This window comes from Pocillopora damicornis, chromosome 10, assembly GCF_964200805.1.
Source record: "Pocillopora damicornis chromosome 10, jaPocDami1.2, whole genome shotgun sequence".
Lineage (NCBI taxonomy): Eukaryota > Metazoa > Cnidaria > Anthozoa > Scleractinia > Pocilloporidae > Pocillopora > Pocillopora damicornis.
The window spans coordinates 4,479,296-4,497,118 of NC_142679.1; the positions used below are offsets into that span (position 1 = coordinate 4,479,296).

The following is a 17,823-nucleotide window of genomic DNA, read 5'->3' on the forward strand; positions in this document are numbered from 1 at the left end:
GTCCCTCGCTACCTTGTAGCCGCGTCTTAAAAATAGGAGACGCCTGAGGAAGAACTACGGAGTGAATAATTTGACATGTCGTTCTCATTTCTTCCAAGAGTCTTTGAGCCTTAATTAACAGACATTCACTAAATTGAAATAAATCTTTATTCCTAAATAACTTTAATTTCTTCTGATCTCAACCAAATAATATTAAAACTCTCTCTTTACCGTACTAAAGGCGATTTTTCAATTTGCAAAAGCGTTACGTTATTGAAGTCAGATATTTTTCTATTCTGTTCAGGTCTCTTAAGTTGCGCGGCCTTTCATTAAAATAATTAATTTTAAATAAATAATATAAAACTAATATTTATACACATAACTGGTCCCCTACCAGTGGGAACGATGGCAGTTCCCATCGAACCCTTTCTCTCCCAAGTGACCAAAAGGCAATTTCTCCTTACATTATTAATACCATCATCGAGTAGACAGGGGATGAGAATTAAGCTTTTCACTCTCAGGAGCGACAAAAGAGGAGTTCCTCCCTATACTGTCAAGAAATCTAAAGGGAAAAAAGTAATGAGAGGAGAGATATTGTTTGATTTAAAAACCAAATTCTCAGGGTTAATCTGGTGAGAAATGCATAGTATAGTATAGACAATTGATATTTTGATGTCAGGAGTGAACGGGTTGGAAAAATACAGGATATACTGGTCTATTAACCGGAAATCGTGGTCGGATTATTGTCACGTCCATCTCGAGCGCTCATTGCTTGCACCTTTCTTGCGTGACCAAGCGAAGTAGATGTCATCTTTTGACCTTATCAGGTGGCTAGGTGTATTGCGTTATCTTACGCAAGGATTGCACGATTTTGGACGGTGAGCTCCGTCAAGTGTCACGCGACTTAATTTGTCACGCGATGAACCTTGTTGTAAGTTCTGCTCAAACTGCAACTGATTGCTATATGTCTTTAAATTTAAGCAAGACAGACTCTTGACTGGATTGAGCGAAATGGATTCTTTGTTCGAATGTACTTGCGCACTGTGAGGTCGCATCTTAGCGATCTTTTCCCGCGCTTGCTGTGCGCTCACCATGATCTTATTCTCAGGCACTTTGAGGGGCTCCGCGGCAGATGTAGTCCAACCGCGTTTCCCTGGAGGTAAAACTTGAGTTCGATACGCAGGTGCTGAGCGACTGCGCGTAATGACCTGAGAATGTCTACTTTCTGAGAATGATGAAGGTTTGGAGGGTGACCGCGTGAATTTGGTGATAATCATGCTAGATCTAAGATCACCTTCGATGTCTGTTGGTGGCACGTCATAATCTGCCCGCCTTCGTGTTCTTTGAGAGGTTATGACCGGCGAAGATTGGGGACGAGACGTTTGGTCTTTGTGAGCGTTTAAAATTCTGTGCACATGCGCATTCATGCTATTGATGGTGCTCTCTTGATGTTTAATTCGTGGAGGGGCGCTTGAGATCCGCAACGGTGAGCTTTTTGGTGGAAATAAGGTCGTGACATGATCGGACACTAAAGGTGACTTTGTCCGTGAGGGAGGTCGGGATGCCAGACTGTCTTTGGTGTCAGCGCGCAAGAGTTTATGCGCGCGCACGTGTGAACGTGCCAGCCGGCGAGGCGGTGTCTTGGCATAGATGTTTAGATTACCAAGTCCCTCGGGTCGCTCGGGATCTAAGTTGTAATCCCACTCGACCGCCTCGAAGTTGAATATCAAAAGATTGCTCAACGTGTTGACTATCATCCTAGAGCAAGAAATAAATCGAGAGAAAGTAGTAAGAATTATGAAAGATTGTCAAGAAATAAGACGATATGGAAATAGAGTAAAGCGCAAGAAGTCAAAATACTATGGTGAAAATTTGCGTTGGAAAATACCTCATTCAAATTATCTTTGGTTAGCAAAACGACAGGCGTTGGGCACATTTTGCGTCCCCAGCTAGTGAAGTCTAGCCGTGTTATTCGGCAAAGACTCAAACAACAGCCACGGTGATAATCAGTAAAAGAAAAATTTCATTTGCCTTATGCACAAACATTATACTTCAAACACCTTAGAAATGACAAACAGACCGTTCAAACATTTTCGCATGGGCGAACCTTATAATGACTTGGTGGCGTGCTTTCAAGTCAAGTTGTCTCACACGTGTTACAAACAACCCCCCAAGCCAGTAAATCACGACGTTTCAATAGCATATAACGTTTTTGATGAAACGCAAAACATTGTGGTAAATCAACAAGAAACCCGTACTTGAGTGAGCTTTGTATTTGAAGCCTCGAGTTTTCCTTTTCCCAACTTGCGTTTCCTTTGAAATTTTGCGCGGGAAAATGGCGCGCGGCCGGCCACAATAGATCCCCTCACGCATGTCTGAAGTTTGACCGACGAGTTGACGCGCCCTAGATATATTTTAGCGCGCAAGGTAATCCACGTGACATTCTTGCTAAATATAACGACAAAACAAAAATGACGTGCCGAGGTTGACATCGTAAACTTACCTATCTCCTGACGCTCTGATAGTGCTGATAGCATCATTCTTACTATTTCCACGTATAATCCTTAAACAGTCGCCATTCAAGAGATTCCAGATGCGTAGCTGAAAAGACAAAAACTTTACTTTAATCGAACTCATCTTCACAAATACCCAACAAGTGATGTATCAAAATATATCTTTAACATAATAATTTAAGCCAAACAATCTAAAACCTTACCTTTCCGTCAGCAGAGCCAGTTACAACTCGACAGTAAAGGAACTCCACACATAAAACTTCCCTGAAAATGGCAGATGGTAAACTTATGAAACAATTCTATAAACAATTAACTTTCCAAGTTGTTAAAATGACTTTTCTTAAGGGGGCACAGCTCACTAAGCTAAGTTGCGAGTAAAGTCGCAGACCATTGGCGGTAGATATACAACAGGTACATGTCTCCGCGCAAAACACAATATTGTAAGAAAGTTTTTTAAAAGGGTTATTTTTGGGCTGGAAAAAAAAACAGAACGGACAAGGCAGACCAAAGTGATCATTTACTGGGAAAATGGGCAAGAAATGTTACCATATTACCTATCTGCGGCGAGACGTTTCAAGTGGTCTCTTTCTCTCCTAAAACAAAGAACCCCACTGACGTTTCTGTTACCTTCCATCTTGCAAGGCACCACTAAGGCCTTCATCCCAAAGGTTCAAAATAGATGACAAAGAAGAGAATTGAATCACGAACCTACCACTTGAATAGTAGTCACGTAATAGTGACACGTGGTTTACCCATTCGACACGCGCGGGTGACAACTAATTGGACTGGTTTTCTGTTGGTGTAGCCGTCCATCAAATCATGTTGTTTCTCACCCACGAATGACTAATAAGTTTTAAACCGCACGCTAAAGTTAGTTCACAACATGGATAAACTATACGTACTTTGGGTGTCTAAATGCTTGTAGACATTTTTTGTGTTTTCCAACAGCGCTCCAAGCCATGGCGTAACAATCTAGACTGCCAGTTAGGATGTGATAGTCGTCGAACTTCACGCACGTGATTGCTCCGTGATGACCGTCGAGGGACTGGTGACAAAATCCGAACATCAGTAAAAAAAAGAAAAAAAAACAACGTTTATAACCGACAAAGACTTTAGCGAGTGAGTTTCCTTTGAGCGACTGAGGAAAGTGATTCGTTTGTTTTGGTTTAACAATAATAAATTATTGAATAGTTGTTCGAAGTTAAAAAAAGTCTAACAATTAAGCCGTCTTCTCTCAAAAACAAACTAAGGGCCTGTTTACACGGGGGTGGGGGACCCCAGGTAGATGAGGTAATCAACCTCGGTGGGGCACCCGCCTGTCCATTTCTTGTTATCTCACGTAGGTATGATGGGCGGGTTTTCCGGTCTGCCGGGTACGGTAACCCTGTCAACCGGGGCCACAATTTTCCATATAAACGTCTCAAGGTGATGTAACCCGTCTAGCTGGGGTCGCTTTCATGTTACATTTACATGCGTTCCGAAAACCTATGGAAACTTTATCCTTGGATCAGAATTGTAGAATTGTACGTAAACGAAGGCTCCTTTTCGACCGCAGCTAGGCAGGTTACCTCACCTACCTAGGGTCCCCCAACTCCATGTAAAAAATAATTCTTTTAGGGTCGCGACATTTCCAACTCTTGTTAACTTTTAATCGAAGCTAATTTGAATTCACACTTTGTGCTGCAAAAACTTCCTTTAGGGCCTGTAACACATATGGATAGGGGACCCCAGGTAAGTGAGGTAACCCGCCTGGCCGTGGGGGTAAAAATAGCCCGCGTGAGGGTGAGGGTGTTGGCGCTCTTGGAAATATAACATGAACGCGACCCTGGCTAAGCGAGTTACCCCACCTTGAGACTTCTACATGGCAAATTGAGACCACCTTTCATGTAAACGTGATCGAAACAAAATAAACAATTTTATGGACAGGCGGGTCTCCCTACCAACCTGGCGTCCCCCGCCTCCGTGAGAACAGGCCCTTAGATTAACCGTTAGGAGGAGTCTACAGTACGTCAGCAAACAAAGAACAAATGAAAAAACAAAAACAAAAAAAAAATCAGTACTACAACACGAGTATACAGGGGTAGTTAGGACGGAGTAAAACTCTTATTGCAAATAAATAACTTGAAAAACTCACGGCAAAAAGACTTAACAAACGAAACACATGAGAGGTGTGAAACGAAAGAGTTGATATCTTATCCCAGCGGTTACCTTTAGAAGTGTTGTCTGCTCTATGTCCCATACTTTCACTTTCCCTCCTTCACAGCCGCTTACAACAAGAGTGTCAGATACCTACAAACGAGAAAAAATAACTCTGAATAAAGATTTTGAAGGAAAGCTTGAAACGACTGATTAAGTCTTGGTTTCTCGTTGCTGCATATAGGGCGCATTTCGATTGACTGTCGTAAAACCAAAAAACAAAGTAAACGAACGGCCAATCAGAGCAAAGAAATTTCACAAGGAGCCAATGAGGACCCGAAGTTAAACCAAGCAAACTGCCTGAAGCGCGGGAAAACGCGAATGACCCAGTCGTGACTGGTTATACAATGTAATTCTAAATTTGATTGGCTGAGACAGTGACGCTTGTTTGCTAGACAATCAACACAGCGGTGTGAAGAAACAGCAATACAATCCTAGAGTATTTTCGAAACTAAACGGAAAATTGTTATACAGTGGGAAATTAAAATAACGATACCATCGTGAACAAAATCTTAACTCAGAGACAAAACCTAAAATTCTGTTGCCTGTAGCTCATCAAAATCAGTTAATTATTCTTCAATGCACTTGGTCAAAAACACACCGTTCCGCCTCTTTCCCATTTCCACAATCGGGTTTTGATAAGGATGCTGTATAGCGTTTGGCAGGAATAGAGCCGAGTTTACACTTAGCAAGTTATCCCACGGAAAGTTTTCTTTATCTGCCTGTTTTATATATTTCCTTTCCTAGCCACAGTAGCCGATCAGAACTAAGGAAATGCAAACCACTTGAAAATTTACTCACCTGAACCGTTTGTACCACGTGACGATGTCGAAAGGTCCTCCGACACTTCCCAGTAGCGAAGTTCCAAACTGTTAATACAAGCAGAATAGTTTTATTGAAAGAAGACAACCTCTAGTCTGCGAGCACACCCCCCACTATCAGCGCTTCATCACGAGCGCTCCTTCGCCCGCGGTAAAGGTTTGAAAGGTGTTAGGCATTGATAGTTCCACACACCCGGGAAACCTCTTCCCGACTCGACTCTAATCTTCCCACGGGCGGAGAAAGGCGCGTCTAGCTGTGCGTATAAAAAAGGCCTGCTCACGAGCTAGAGCTCATTTATCTATGTTAAAGGAACAAATAAGTGACAGGACTTTCATAACCAACCTTTCACGCTCTTGTCTCTTGATCCTGAGGCCAGATGGTTACCATGGAGAGCAATGCAAAGAACTGTGGCTCGATGTCTACAAAAAATGAAAAAAATTGGTCAGGGGCGCTTTTCATTTGAGTGTCCTAAAACCAAAACCAAAGTGATAACGATGGCCAAACTGAAAGAAGGAAAACATCATAAAGAACCAATGAGGATCCAAAGCAAAATGAACTGCTCGAAGCGTGGGAAGACGCGAGCGACTAAGTTGAGATTTCTTTTTGGTCCTGCATTCGATTGGTTGAAGGAGTGGGCCTCTTTTTGCCTCAATAGCAAACTGTGGTGAAGCAAACTAATGATATCTCAGATTGCATTTAAGTGTCGAAAGTAATCCGGATGTCTTTTTTGCTCTACTTTGCTCTGTGATTGGTCCTGAAAACTTGCGCCATTCTCTTAACCAGTAGATGCAAAACTAAAATTAATCACAACTTAGTCGACTGAAATAAAATAATAAAGTCTTGCCCCCTTCCATTTCCCTGTTGCATCGGGTGCAAATTAATATGCGTTTTCCCGCGCTTAGGCGTTTGAGTTGTTTTTATTTTGAGTTCTCATTGGCTCCTTGCGCTATTTCCTTTCTTTTGATTGGCTGTTGTGATTAGTGTTGTTTTGGTTTTATGACATTCAGTCAACAAGCGCTCTATACTGAGTAACATATTGTAGCGTGCGCTTGAGTGGAGTGGGCGTGTCTTTCTTTCCTCCGTTTGTAACAAGATGACTTTTTAATTAGATAACGTTAGTTCAAAAAAAATTGGCCCTCAATTAGCATTTGCTATCTGCGGGTCAAAGGCTGAGATTCACACATTTGGGTTCAAGCCTATTCGGATCACCTACTATCTTTTTTACTTTTAATTACTTTGAAGGAAATAGTGTGCTTTACTGACATATCACAACTCAGACTTACCCTCTGAAAATACACCTGCAGTTTCCCCTGCCTATATCCCAGCATCTATGACGAACAAAAAAAGAGATTGCTAAGAATGTTTTTATTAATCCACCTCACTTGTAAATCAGTCTGTTAAGAGTTTCTTTGTCAGCAAGAGTTTCATTTGGTCTGTCATAATTTTTTTTCCGTTTTGTCTGCCTATCCGACTGACTGAATGTTTTTATCTGTTCAACAAATGGTTTTAATGGTCTATCAGTGGTACTCCTGATTATTGATAAGATATAGTGGAACCTTGGAGGGAGGGGTAGGTGGCTGTTTTTCAAGGGGCTGACATTGTAAAAAGGTTGAGGTATGAAACCTCTTTTCTTGGGGGTAGAGTGAGTACAACTGTTTGTGAAGGTTCAAACATGGTCACCTTGAGGGCTGGTCAGTAAGTCAGTGAGTCAGTTAATCAGTGAGTGAGTCAGTCAGTCATTGAGTCAGTCTGTCAGTCATTAAGTCAGCCAATGAGTCAGTGAGTCAGTCACTGAGTCAGTCACTGAGTCAGTCACTGAGTCAGTCACTGAGTCAGTGAGTCAGGGAATCAGTGAGTCAGTGAGACAGTTGGTCAATGCATCATTCAGTCAATCAGTCCATTTTTGAGTGGGTCACTCATTCATTAACTCTGTCAAGTATGGCCATATGCTTCAAAAGTCACCCAAAACACCTGAACCCCCTGAGACAGAAATCAAAACACTCCTTAACCAATTACATTTGTATCACTTGTTTAGTGTATTTATATGTTACTAACCTTATTGATGTATCATAGCCACCACTCAGAACAATTCCCCTCTCCTCAGACACATAAACACAGCGGATGGACCCTGCATGGCCTTGAATGGTCCTCTCAATCTTGCCTGTGGCTGCATCTATGAGTCGAACGCGTCTGTCATATGATCCAGACACAACCAGTCTCCCACCATTGAAGTTTGCACATCGGTTAGGGTCCTCCCTACATAGCAAAGCACTTGGTTAGAATGAATTTCCGAGAGATGGAATTAGGTATTCTATGAACTCTGCTTAACCAATATAACCTCCTATTTGAGACAAAATCAATTTATTTTGCTGATCTGTTCAGGAATGAAATAGTAAAATTTGACTCCCTTTATAGGAGTAGTGACCCTGGTAACCTAACCCTGTTTGATGGCAAATACACAAGGGTGCTAAATATGCTGGCAGCCAAATAATTAATGTGATCAGATTCTAGTGTCCTGCCCTGATTTTGCCTCACCCCAACCTCCAGAGGCCAAATTGGCTTCAAATAAACTTATATGTACTCACATGTCTTGAAGGACCAGTACATTATATGCTCCACAGTAAATGTTTCTCTCTTCCATCCTGACTTCTTTGGTTGGAATCCCATCGTAACATTCTTGCAGGTTGTGACGTCCAACCTCTTTCTGTCTGCCTGACTTGTAACCAAGACTAAGCACTTCTTTGGCATTTTCATTGAGGTCTAAAGGTACATGAACAGGAACACACTTAGCATATCTTGGGTTCATACCCTTTGCTGATGCTCCCTACAAAGAAATAAATGAATATAATTTAGTTGAGAGGGCTAAACTAAACCCCTAAAATTCTGTTAGATCCACCTCAGGGTAATAAAAGAAGCACCAATTTTTTAGTTTACCTGCATCAACATTATTTCCTCAGTCATTAGCTGATGCACCATGTAGTCTTGTTTGACTTCTTCAGCAAGACTTCTCCAATGTTTACTCAGACACAAACAATTTGTTAAACTGTTCTTGTCTAACATACCCAGAATCCTCTTGGACAAATGAACAGGTAAACATCTTAAAAAGTCTTTGTACTTTTCAAAGCCTATACAATCAGACTCCACAGATTCCTTCTGCGTCAAAGAGTTAATAAAACTTTCATCATCCCCTTCATCACCTGACATGTAATCTTCAGAAAAAAATTCCCTTTCAAAATCTGTCATGTCATTTGCAAGCCTTCGTGAGGACTGTCTAGAAGGTGGAATGGACCTTGAGCGACTGTGTGACAAGGGACTTCCTCCATATCCTGTGGAAGCTTGTGATTGGGTACCCAATGTTATGTCTTCTGAGTTTGTTCCTTTGTGAGATTGAGATTTTGCTGCACTTGATTCTCGTGAGGATTTAGATTTGCTAAATTCAATTTCTTCACTAACTAATAAGTTAATTTCTATGGAACGAGCATCATTTATGTCTGAATGACTTGCTAAAGATTTTGTGACCAGGGATTTGTCACTCTCAGTTTCTCTCTCAAGTGGAGCATCACTGTCAGACAAATAACTGTGCAAGGACATGTACTCATCATCATCTACAAAAAAACAAAGTGTTTTTAAGAAACATATTTAAGGTACACCCTTAGGTGCAGTTGTTAACATGTTAGACAGAGTTTGGTTTTTAAGGTCTTTACTTGTATAAAACTGACAAGTATTTATTTTTCCACTGAAGAAGGATGGTCAATGGGGGAATGAAAAACTAATTTACTTTATAAAGACCTCATCAGTGAACTAGGCCAGTATTTGGCAATCTGCTGAACATATATTACACCATTCAGTGAGTAGAATAACATTCTGCTCTCAGCTAAAAAAGCAACGGATTTGTGGCATAATGTAAAACACTAATCACAGCTACAATCATCATGTTTTAGTTAAAACCATTGTAATAAAAAAATATATATTTTTGACTAAAGTTTTGTGTTGTGGTAAGGTCAAACAAATCTGACCGTCATTTATGATTGACTGGTTTTGCTCACCACATAGTGAAACAGACCACATAGTTAAGATTAATGTTCGTTAAAAAAATGTACGCTTCAGAGAAATTTGTGAGTTAATTGGTTCACAATTCTCGTGAAGCCAACATATCAAATGACGTCATAGCAATGTCATGTCACGCAACGTTGATCAATTTCAGATTCCAAAAAATTCCTCGGAAAACATTTTAAAGACCTTCTATTTAGATGGTATACTACCTTTGTTTTGTTAATGATCTACAAAGAAAAAACGCATACCTCTGTCAATCACTCCATCCTCAAAAGCTCTCTGTTTTCTACGTTCCCGTTCGCATAGAGCTCTGGTCTTCGTAGCTAAAATATGTAGAAGATGGGTACCACACAACTGCATTAAACCCAACATATAATTTGCTTTAGTCCAGTAGGTACTCCCTGAAAACCACTCCATGTAATCCTCTACTGTCTGTGATAATTCTTCTTCGTTCAAAGCGTGATTTGTCGGTGCGCTGGAACCATCAATGACCAAACTCGGTTTACTCCTTGATCGCATGTAGGTGAAGTCCTTGTACTGAAACGATTGTAACAAAGAAGTGATATACTCGAACAAATCCATAGAATCAAATCGTTGGACGAGACCCAGTAGGTATTTTCTTTTGACGGGTTCTCCACAACGACAAAACCATTCCTTCGTGTGATTCAGTTTCACGCCTAAACAACAGTTCTCGCAAACTCCACACGATTTTACGGGGCTGTTAATGCAGCGTAGTTCAGGTGCTCTGCTAATACTAAGCTGATATAAACTGGATCCTCGACCTGGTTGACGCATTCTTGGTTTAGAGAAGATCTCTATGGCAAAATAATGGGAAATTAATACTGTATCTTTCTAAAGATTAATCAATTAGATTTTGCTTCCATTTTAACAGCAGTCACCAACTGTCCTTTTGTGTGATACAACAATCACGAGTCCGTAACCTAGCAACGCATGGCGCGGCGGCATCAGATAACAAAGATACGTCAGGTCACTGAGTTCGCTTCTAAGAAATATTGTAGATTATATCAAAGCCTTTCATCGAATTTATCTTCACAATGCAATTCTTATCATTACTTACGTTTTCTTGTTATCATTATTTTGTAGAGGGAAAAGAATGGAAATGTTATCGAGACAGACCTATTTTGCGCTAACAGTTCACTAGATGTTTCTTTCTGATGACAATTCATCCTCCTCACTAATAACTGTTTAGGCTTTTTTCCGATTTTCTATTTTTTTACGATACATTTTTAACACCTTTCGTATAATTCATGATTGGTCCTTCAATATAATGTCTCAGCACGAACATTTAAGACATCTAAAAAATCTTTCACAGGAAAAAGTCTGTGGAAATCCATTGCAAATTTAACAAGTATATTCTTTGTTGTTGTATTCAGTAATGCAGATCACAGCAAACAAGTGGCTTTTAAGGATCAGCCGTCGTCTATGCATCTGTTTTGCAATAGATTATAAGTAAGAACCATTCAAAGTTCAAGATACATCTTCACTCCAATTTTGTCCTTTCATCACTCTGATTCTCGGCGCGAAAATCGAGGAGAGGGGTCCTACCATATAAAAGGTAGTCTTTGCCTGAAACTCTTTGGAACTAACACTGTTTGTCTGGATCTGGTGAAAGGCAAATCTTCAGAATCCCAACTCTCTTGATCAAATTTCGTTTTGTCCAACTAACATAGGTATAATATTCGTAATATCTTTTATTTCAATAAACTAATTCCCGATTTAACGTAAGAATAATGATTTAAAATACTTTTTAGTTCATATAATGAACATTTTTCTTGTTTTTGGTTTTTTTACTCATTCAATTAGATTTTTTTCTGTAGTTAAAGCAGGTCAAGAAAAGGCATACATCAACATTTTTTGATGTTGTGTTAAACTTTCTTGCCAAATGAAGTACGCATGTATGTTAATGTGAGAACTTGGATACGTTTAATAGGTTTTTGTGAGAATTAACGTTTCATGTGTTTTGTCCAAGGAACACTCCCGTCTCTAAAGACTCCTTGTCAAGCGCCTAAAAGCTTAAAGCCGGAACACGAAGATCTCGAACCAACCCATGATGCGGCGCTCAGTTTGATAAACAAGCTAACTTCTGTTTGGATGTTGCTAAAACATGTTGTAGTAATTCATATTCCTAGCAAAACCGGAGCAAAATGGATAAACGTTTGCTTGCCTGCAAAACAGTTGTACATTTTTGCGTTTTTCAGGCAAACAGAGGCAAGCGCAAAGTGAGCGTGAGGCGTGAGTCATGCGCAAGGGGACTAGGAGCCTTGTGCATGACTAACGCTTCGCGTTATTAGGCTCACACTTGCCTCTGTACGCCTGAGACACACATACACAAATAAAAATTACGCCTGTTCTACAGGCTAACGGTTTACTTAAAGCTAGTCCCATATTTGTTCGCTTTAAGATAGCTTTTATGTCACTACGCCACATTTTGCACAATTTTTATTTTATTCATTGTGTCTCATTCTTCATTTATTTGAAATCCAGTTTCCTGTAGTTCGTTTTGGCGGTGCCGTTTGTATGAAATATACTATTTAACATATCTTCAAATCCGTATTAAAAGGACTAGCTAAATATTCATTACAATAAACGATGCATAAAACAGAGATACTTGAAAGAAAATAACAAATTCTTCCTCTTGCCACGCGTTTCTTTGTAATGGCCGTAGATAATAAATAAGATAAGATTATCTAATTGTACTTTCACTTTCCTTATACCGTTCCTGATTCCAAATGTTGTATAAACGGTAAAGGAAGTTACTTTCAGTGATGACTTTTAGACAATTAATCATTGTCGGAGTTCTTCGATGAAAACCTTTCCGTAGAACTGCTTTTGTTTCAATCAATTTTTCATTTAGAGATCGAAGTAAATTCCTGTTTGCCATTAGCAACTAGTGATGTTAATATAAAAATGAACAGTATTGAAAATTAATTTTATCTCGTAGAATGACCTCTGATCTGAGTGATTAAAGGAAAGTCCTAGTAAATGATTAAAATAATTAGTTACATTTTATAGCTGATATTTGTATACCCGCATATCCTCAAAGCTCCTGTCGTTTTAGTGTTCTGAATCAGTCAAAGTATTCAAAAGAAAAGAGAAACGGATCAAAGCTGGATTAAGGGCAAAATCGACCAGTTAGACATTGGAATATTCAATTTATCTAAACTGGCTTCAAGGGAAACTGCCTTAGAAGGATTAACTCCTGCATACACCGGATTCGGCAAAGAAACTAATTACCACTGAATTTATCATTAAAACAAAAAAAGGAACATCTTTTTATTTTACGTTTCACAATTATGGAGTTGCTCGTGACTTTGGCCAACCTCGTCGCTGACCGATTGTCGGATAGGGATGGGTCAGACTTCAAACGTACACTTGAGCGTTTTTGCAGCCCAGTGTTCTGTTGAATTATTTGTTAGTGTTTATCCGTTAATGAGCAGAAGCCGAGTTAACTGGGTTGCTGTAAAAACTAGAAGCATGAATGATATCTAACGAATCGAATATCAGAAGTTTCCAAGCAAACTTGTCTACACAGTGGGTCTAAAAAACTGAAGGGGAAAAGAGTCAGAGCCGAGAATCGAGGTATTTTCCTGCCCTACGGCCCGCTACGGTTATTAACATTAATGAGCTTGAGTGTTTTATGACTAGTGTTGTCAATAAATGGTCATTAGGCTGCCAAAAAAAGAAATGGTGTTACCTTCTGGAATGACTTCAAGTGTTGTCATTTTGGAAGAGCCTCGAGATAGGCACAGTTTGGTGGTCTCAGCGGCCGAACTGTTTCTGAACTGTTTCCTATTTTCGCTTTGAATCAGTTGTCGTTCGTTTTGGAATTATTAGCATAAAAGTGTCTTTGTTGATTCTAGTTGTTATGGCGTCCTTATCGTTATTCCAAATCCTATGGGACTATTTATCTTGATGACGAGTGCATAAGTGCCGTGGTTTTTATCCCGGTTAAGTTATTTGTACACATCGGCTTTCAGAATGGCCAATAACAAAGAGCACTTCTGGATCAATTGTTAATTTCGCACTCACATCCTTAAGTCACTTTAGCATTGTCTTGAAGTTGATTAGTTTGAACAGCTGAAAGCTAGAACACTTGTTATTGAATATGCTTTTCAGAATATTAAAACATGGGTCTTAGTGCGACGAATATTGGGTCAATAGAGCAGGCTTAGATTGGCTTGAGAAGGCATAAAAACTGCCTCCGTCCTTTTTTTTCCATTTATTTTTATTTCAGTAAATTAATATTTAGAAATAATTCTAGCAAGTTTTCTTTTATTTCGAACATGTGACAATTTTGTGCTCTATCTCATTAAAAATTGAATATTTACCTAAAAAGTGACAAAATAATCGTCACATCACCGCCTTGCTAAGTTTAATGGTGATATTTTCAGTCTCATCTTTATTCATTTCGCGCACCAAAATTTTACCTCATTCAAGATTAACCTGATCGCTTTATCTTAGATTTGACATAATATTTCCACTCCCTTTGTGAATATTAATGAGGCGGAAGAGTGCGTTATGTTATTCGTGAAATTTTGAGTTACGCGCGTTTCCGCGGGAGCGTAGCAACGTGACGAGACAATGGGTAAACATGACAACCTGGAGTCCCGGATGAAAATTAAGAAAGTGCTAAGGAAGAAAGTTAGAGTCAAGCGTAGAAACTTTTGCCTTACGTGCAAATATGTTTTGAACTAGACATCCTGGCTTTAACACAGGATGTAAATACTCTCTAAATTATTGTGATAAGGAGGTGATTGCGCAGTTGGCTAAATAGCGGATTAACGAACTAGGGTAAATCGAAATTGATATACACTTCGAGGACTTCTGTTATTAGCCTCTTCGATTCCTCGAGATAATTGAGCATCCTTCAAAATGCAACGCGTGAAGGCAAGTATAACTAACAGACTGCAGAGTAAAGTGGCCGTTTCATGCATCCTAGTTATTTTCAAGCTGTGTCTAACTGTTTTTATAACTTTAATCTCAGTATGCCGACAGTGGCGTCTTCAGTTGCTCACAGACTCGCGGCTTACCGGGGTTGCCTCCTTTACCGCCATCTCACGAAACGCCTTCAGAATTATATCAGGTTGGTTTTATTTTATACAGCTGCTGCAAATTGATGGAGAGATTACCGATGTTTTTAAGAAGTCAACGTTGGTAAATTAATTAAGCCAGGCCAGCTGCTTCGATCATCAAAACATATTGTTTTGTTTCCCAGATCTCACTGGTAGTGAATCATCATAACATTGTAGTTGCGTGGTAAAAGATATACTTAATTAGTCTCTTCATTCATAATTTATCTGATTCGGAAAGTCGCGATTTTTTCTCCATCCGTTACCATGCAAGCCATAAATTATATTAGAGAGAAGAGAAACGAACAGATAAAGAAAGATCTGTGGTTGACGAATCAACGGATCCGAAAACAGGTAACTGTGTGGTGTAAATTTCGGATTATTTGCAAATTATCGGACGATGTATGATTACCAACTTTGTTTATTTTAAACCTCCGTTTGTTTACTTTACTAACTTTCACAATATAGCACATTTATAAATTGATTTTGTGATATAAGGCGATCGAAAATCATTTGCATAACTGCACAATTTCTTTAATTTTCTACGTGCAAAATGTAAATAAAAACTGATGGAAAGATCACTAGGAACATTTAACATAAATGTCGCTTGAACTCGGGATCAATTGAAACAATATCATACAAGTGATTTTTTTTGTTTCATATTATCTAAAGTGATTCAAATCAATAAATGCATAAATAGATTAACAAATATACACACAAAAATTATCCAGGAATGTAATAATAAATATGTGATATTAACCATTTAACTCCTAGAGGTGATTAAAATGTAACTACTCCCTGTAATATTCATAGACCATGGAGCAAATAGGTATTGAGAATAATCAAAATTGTTATCTTGATCTAACACCAAATTCTCAGCACTAATTTACAAGGAAATATCTAGAAGCTAGAGGGGAGAATTAACAATCAGATCTTGAAAGTTAATGGGTTGAAAAATAGTCACATTATGGCATACAAATAGGATGGTGAATGATAAAAATTGCTCTTTACAAGTAAACTGCAATTGAGGTCAGACTTTCATCTGATTAAAACTGTGCCTAGTTCCCATTTCCAAGCTCTGATGGCACATGTTGCATGAGACTGGGCAAATTTCATTTCTCTTTGTAAAGTTTAAGATAGAGGAAATGGTCACTATTGTTACATCATTTTTATTGGTTTCATGTAATCCTCCAATTGATATATTAACCTTTTAATCTTCTAGAGTGATAAACATCCAATAGACACCCCTGAATTAAACACAAAGGTCTCCAAAATAGATTAAATGATCATCAGCTCCAGAAGCTCTTGATTATTAAACAGATTCTCTTTGTCAGCACCTTAGGAAATGTATAGAGAACAGTATGGAGAATTTGCATGGTGATATCAAGGTGTAGAGGGTTTAATGGCATGAATGATACTCAGATTTTGAAATTTTTTTTTTTTGAAAGTCAGCACTTATCTGTTGGTTGTAGATTGTGTTACGTCACAGCGAGCATCCCCCTATAATGAAGGATCCCTCCTGGACCAGAGCAGCACCCTTCAAAGAGACAGCCCATGCTAGGACGCCTAGTGAATCAATTGGTAATAACTACACACCAACAGCAAGCAGCCTGAAGATTAGAAATTTAGCCAAAGTACAGCCTCCAGTCAAACCACCTTCAAGAATTCCCGCACAGCAAGGTTGTATCCTTCAGAAAAATATATGATTTTCAATTTTCTTAAATATGGAACTATTTTAATTAAGCTATAAGAGACTCAGTGGCAGAGAGCTGCTAGTAAAAGATGATAACTAGCTAAAAGAAGTTCTCTATCTTTGTCACTCAATGGGAGGTTAAAACCAAGAGTGTTAGTACCAAGAAGTAAGTTACTTTATGGACCAGTCACTGACTTAAAGTTACAAATAAAATTTATGTACATGATTTGTACGGTCCTTGATGTGTTAACAGCTAAAGAACCAACATCACCTAGGAAAAGACCTGTTGTGGGTCCACATGCCAGAAGTAAATCAGAAGGAGAAAAACCTCTGTAAGTTCATAGAAAAGTTTTTTTTTGTAAAAATGATCTGCTCTATTTTGTGGAAGGCTCATAACAGATTCTCTTTTGTCCCTTTGCCTAGCAAATGAAGCATTTTCTTTATTGGACAATGGAGCTGATAATTTGTGATATTATTTAATTTAAACACAAGAAGTTTTCTTTTTTGATTCATACAGATTACCACCCAGCCGAGCCATGACTCCAGCAGAGCAGTTGGATATCATAAGATCCTGTGAAGTTGTAGAAAGCGTGGATGAAGGGGAAGTATCTAAGCGTGACTTAGAGGTAACTCACAGGTTTTTGATTGGCTATTATTAACAAAACAAATAAATGTCTAAAGCCTGCCCTTGAAGCTTACAACAGTGTCCTCACAGTTAGACATGATGTTTGGAAGGAAGAATTTGGCAAAATGTTCCAGGATAATTTACATAGTGAACAGGCTGCTTGGTTATATAGCTAACCCTTCCATCCATTTTATAAATTACTGATAAACCAAATATTAATGACTGTTCATTTGTACAGCGTTACCAGTACTACATTTCCCGTGGAGTACCTGATCACTCCCTTGCAGCACAGGATCAAGAAATTATGGAGAGAATAGTGCAAAAAAGAATCCCTGATAAACTAGCAAGAAATGCTGAACTTGATCCGCTTATAACAAAACTCAAGCAAGAAGTTGGCGGAGACTATGACTTCAGTGTACGCAAGTCTATTGGTGAGTTCAAGGGAGATTAGAGTTATACAGTCAAATTTGTACCCAAATAGTCTTAGTGCACTACGCAATCAACAGTTTTTCTCAGTATAACACTATAACTGGCAAAATGCCATTTTCTTTTGATGAACAATAATTGTTAATTTTTTTGGTCTTGTAGTTGACTATATTCTCATGGATCCTAGTGAAAGACAAAGACTACACATCAAAGAAATACCAAAACCTTTTCCTCAGAGGTACTTATTCCACTGAATTGACTTTGTGTCTACAAAATAATGAATATTGAATCATAGTTATGATTAAAATTGAGAGGAATAATGTAACTTCAACCTGAAAAGATGCTGTTCATCCCAGTTACTTAATACAAATTGTTGGTAATTGTGAAGAAATTTAGGGAACAAACTTTGTTTTACAGCATAGATTT

At 38.8% G+C, this 17,823-nt stretch overlaps 2 protein-coding genes across 2 annotated transcripts in view; one reads left to right on the top strand and one right to left on the bottom strand.

Annotated features, from left to right (window-relative positions):
* Positions 1-129: 129 nt before the first annotated feature.
* On the bottom strand, positions 130-13,437 carry LOC113669259 (F-box and WD repeat domain containing protein 10B). The gene is made up of 13 exons (XM_027185259.2): positions 13,279-13,437; positions 9,812-10,378; positions 8,445-9,115; positions 8,096-8,334; positions 7,566-7,766; positions 6,794-6,838; positions 5,853-5,929; positions 5,490-5,557; positions 4,701-4,781; positions 3,395-3,537; positions 2,696-2,756; positions 2,483-2,580; positions 130-1,737 (listed from the first exon to the last, which is right to left on the bottom strand). Exons 1-13 carry the CDS (start codon positions 13,304-13,306, stop codon positions 825-827), a joined length of 3,192 nt encoding a protein of 1,063 aa, XP_027041060.2. The 5' UTR covers positions 13,307-13,437; the 3' UTR covers positions 130-824.
* Positions 13,438-14,197: 760 nt separating this feature from the next.
* Positions 14,198-17,823, top strand: part of LOC113669209 (dynein axonemal heavy chain 3) — a 51,055-nt gene continuing 47,429 nt past the window's right edge. The window contains exons 1-7 of the mRNA XM_089184991.1: positions 14,198-14,471; positions 14,569-14,667; positions 16,126-16,336; positions 16,600-16,678; positions 16,864-16,972; positions 17,210-17,402; positions 17,560-17,635. Coding sequence (XP_089041117.1) covers positions 14,457-14,471; positions 14,569-14,667; positions 16,126-16,336; positions 16,600-16,678; positions 16,864-16,972; positions 17,210-17,402; positions 17,560-17,635 — 782 coding nt within the window. The 5' untranslated portion in view covers positions 14,198-14,456. The remainder of the gene's footprint in view (positions 14,472-14,568; positions 14,668-16,125; positions 16,337-16,599; positions 16,679-16,863; positions 16,973-17,209; positions 17,403-17,559; positions 17,636-17,823) is intronic.

Coding starts and splice junctions, on each gene's coding strand:
- LOC113669259 (XM_027185259.2), bottom strand. CDS start 13,306: ATGACAACACTTGAAGTCATTCCAGAAG. Junction 6,839..7,565: donor GGCTATGATACATCAATAAG/GTTAGTAACATA, acceptor TGTTCGTCATAG/ATGCTGGGATATAGGCAGGG. Junction 2,581..2,695: donor CTGGCTCTGCTGACGGAAAG/GTAAGGTTTTAG, acceptor TTGTCTTTTCAG/CTACGCATCTGGAATCTCTT.